Source organism: Octopus bimaculoides, chromosome 2 (genome assembly GCF_001194135.2).
Source record: "Octopus bimaculoides isolate UCB-OBI-ISO-001 chromosome 2, ASM119413v2, whole genome shotgun sequence".
Lineage (NCBI taxonomy): Eukaryota > Metazoa > Mollusca > Cephalopoda > Octopoda > Octopodidae > Octopus > Octopus bimaculoides.
The window spans coordinates 186,728,475-186,732,063 of NC_068982.1; the positions used below are offsets into that span (position 1 = coordinate 186,728,475).

The following is a 3,589-nucleotide window of genomic DNA, read 5'->3' on the forward strand; positions in this document are numbered from 1 at the left end:
AAAAAAAAAAAAAAAAATTCTTAAGAGACTGGAATAATTTCAATGATGTTGTGTAATTTTTTAATTAACGATGATGGCAGCTTAAACTTATAAATCAAACTTGTTGATTTCCGTTTAAAAATTTGAAATAAAAAAAGGAAACACACACACACACATAACCACCCTATCTCCAAGCTAATAGAATTTGTTTCTTCATTCAGTTGTTGGGAAGACAACTCCCTACCATGCAGCATTCATTCAAGCTGTGTGATTAAGTATCTCTATGGACTTTTCTCTAATGTCTAGAATTAGAGACATTGCTCCTTTTCTTTCTTTCTTTTTTTTTGTATTATTTATTTATATTTGTTTTATTTTTACTCTTCCTCTAATGTGTTTCAACTGTGCAGTGTACACAGTCTAACAGAGATGAGCATTTTTTTCAGTGAAAACATGATGTGTTGTCTTTTAAAAGGAGACTCAAATAGAATAGAGCAGGGTGAGATTGGGCAAGGGTGATAGTAACAAAATAATAACAGGGGACCAGAGCATTCAATGCAAGTGACTTAGCTGGAGTAAGGTCTACAATGAGTCACTTATGTTCTGATGATTAGGGGAGTTTTTCAGTAGGGGGGCAGGGACGAGAAGGATGCTGGTAAGACTAAGAAGAGCCTGCAAGGCGATGCTCATGAAGATGGACTATGTGTTGAAGTCGATTGTGTGTTGTTGTGTCGTTTCTTTGAAAGGCAGGCAATTTGTTTCATCAGGTCGCGGTTTTTGTTCTGCAATGATAAAAAAAATGATATTAATAACAGGCAAACACAAGTCAAACAACGATAATTCAGTTTTAGTGGGGTGGTCAAAAAAAGGGCCAGTTTTGTCATGCTGAATCTCCTTAAGTACTATGTAAAGAGTTCATGTGTCTATGGATTGCACATTAATTTCACGAGCAGGCTGTTCTGTTGATTGAATCAACTGGAACCCTTGTCATAACTGATGGAGGACTAGTTCCAGGGCACAACTCATTCAGATAGCACATTCCAAACATCAGCAAATGATTTCTGCTAGCCTCCCACTGACTGAAACCTTTTCTCACCTATCTTCAGTCACATGCTGGACACAAAGAAACACTACCTTCGTCTGACCTCACTGACATCAAAAACACCAAGCTAATAATAACTTTTAGACTAAGAAACCCTTGGTGTTGTAAAGCTTAAATCTTCAGTATTCACAGGTAGGGTTTCATAAATATAAGCCACTTTGGCATGGTTTTTCAGGTGTTTGCCCTTCATAATGCCAACCTCTTTACAATGTGTGTTGGACGCCTTTTTTTCATGACACTGGCATTAGTGAAGACACCAAGGGACTTGCAAGACAAAGAAAAAAGAAGGCCCTTTGATGAGTGGGAGTATATTGAAGAGAGAGCGTGGTTGTTGCCAGTGCCGCCCGACTGACTCCTGTGCTGGTGGCACATAAAAAGCTCCATCCAAACACGGCCAATGTCGGTACCCGCTGACTGGCTCCTGTATTGATGGCACATAAAAAGCACTATCCGAACATGATCGATGCTAGGCCCACCTGACTGGCTCCTGTGCTGGTGGCACATAAAAAGCACCCACTACACTCTCAGAGTGGTTGGCGTTACAAAGGGCATCCAGCTGTAGAAACTCTGCTAGATCAGATTGGAGCCTGGTGCAGTTGCTAGCTCTCCAGACTTCAGTCAAACTGTCCAACCCACGCCAGCATGGAAAGTGGACGTTAAACGATGATGATGATGATGATGATGATGATGAGTATAGGGCCAGTTTGCTGGTTTCTCTGGCATATATATTCCTCCCTGGACCAGGATGCCAGTCTGTCACAGAATTACTCATTTTTACCAGTCGTGTGGACTGGAGCAACGTAAAATGAAGCTCAGTTCTATATTTGAGAGATGAGGAATTCTGTACATTATTTACATTTGACAGATATAACCTCCTAAGCAGACCTAATGCAGATATGAGTAGCATATGGGAACCGGTATTAAGGAAGGATAGGAAAATATTAGATTTATAAGCTCTAAAATTCACTACACGGGCACATGGCATAGTGGTTAAGTTGTGGTGAAAGAGCACAGCAGGGTTCACCACTACCCCCTGCTGGAGCCCCGTGGAGCTTAAGGTGTTTTCGCTCAATAAACACTTTGGGAATTGAAATCGTGATCCTATGACCACGAGTCCGCTGCCCTAACCACTGAGCCATTGCACCTCCACAAAAGGAGAACTCTGTCGGTTATGACGACGAGAGTCCCAGCTGATATGATCGATGGAACAGCCTGCTCGCGAAATTAACGTGCAAGTGGCTGAGCACTCCACACACACAAATGTACCCTTAATGCAGTTCTCAGGGAGATTCAGCGTGACACAGTGTGACAAGGCTGGCTCCTTGAAATACAGGTACTACTCGTTTTTGCCCTAGCTGAGTGAACTAGAGCAACGTGAAATAAAGTGTCTTGCTCGCTGGGAATTGAACTCACGACCATATGATCATGAGCCGAATGCCCTAACCACTAAGACTTGCACCCCAGTATGGCAACCATTAAATGACAAAATCATTTGAACAAATTTTTTGAAGGTGAAATACATTGATAAAATTCTTACACTGAGTTCATCTATCTTTCTAGAATTGTCTTCTTGGATACCAGAAATCTTCAATCTGTATATTTTTTCTTGTTCATATTGATACGCTTTCAGCTCTGTGATCTGTCACAAGAAAAGAAAAATTTGATATTAATGAAAATTAAAAGGTGGGTTTTTTAATTAGATTCAGGATAAATACAGGTATGAATAAGATGAAAAAAATTTAATACTTAACAAGAAAGGTAAACTAATCCAAACTAACCCAATTATAATTTAATCAAATTCTCTTTGCTTTACTTTTATTTAAACTGACATGGATTAAGAAGAAATTAAGATTTAACCCTTCTGGCAGCAACCTGCCTAATATTGCCCTGGCTCCTATGATACCAATTTCCAGTTCTAAAGTGATCTTAACTCAAAACCATATCATCAAAATTTCATGTTGATTTATTTTCAAAAGCCAGTTTAATATTGACAAAGTTAGTTTAAATCCGAATGGGGTAACACCCAGGTTCCACTGGGGAGTACCCATGTATAATCACCTCTTTCTATCATTTACATGTAGCAATCCATACATACATGTTGAGATGCATGATACTGAAATACGTATATGTAGTTATATATAATCGTATGAGTGTATATAGATTAATATGTATGTACGTATGTGTAGAAGTATGCATATTTTAGCGTGCGTGTATGAGTGTGTACATGCATGCACGTAAGAGTATGGGTGTATGTATGTATTATATATATATACTAAACGCAGCTTGCGAAGACTTATTGGGGCAAGCAAAAGCGAAATCGGGATGGCACCTGTGCCCAGCGTCGCCTTTCTGGCACTTGTGCCTGTGGCATGTGTAAGGACTTTCGAACGAGATCGTTGCCAGTGCCCCTGGACTGGTTCTTGTGCGAGTGGCACATAAAATACACCATTTTGAGCGTGGCCGTTGCCAGTACCGCCTGACTGGCTTTCGTGCCGGTGGCACGTAAAAGCA

The 3,589-nt window shown here is 40.2% G+C and overlaps 1 protein-coding gene across 2 annotated transcripts in view; it reads right to left on the bottom strand.

The window, feature by feature from the left end:
• Positions 1–46: 46 nt before the first annotated feature.
• The window catches only part of LOC106874823 (protein FAM76B), a 24,101-nt gene continuing 20,558 nt past the window's right edge, over positions 47–3,589 (bottom strand). For both annotated transcript variants that reach the window (XM_014922703.2, XM_014922702.2), the window contains exons 8-9: positions 2,616–2,717; positions 47–758 (exon numbers count right to left, since the gene is read on the bottom strand). In XM_014922703.2, coding sequence (XP_014778189.1) covers positions 663–758; positions 2,616–2,717 — 198 coding nt within the window. In that variant the 3' untranslated portion in view covers positions 47–662. The remainder of the gene's footprint in view (positions 759–2,615; positions 2,718–3,589) is intronic.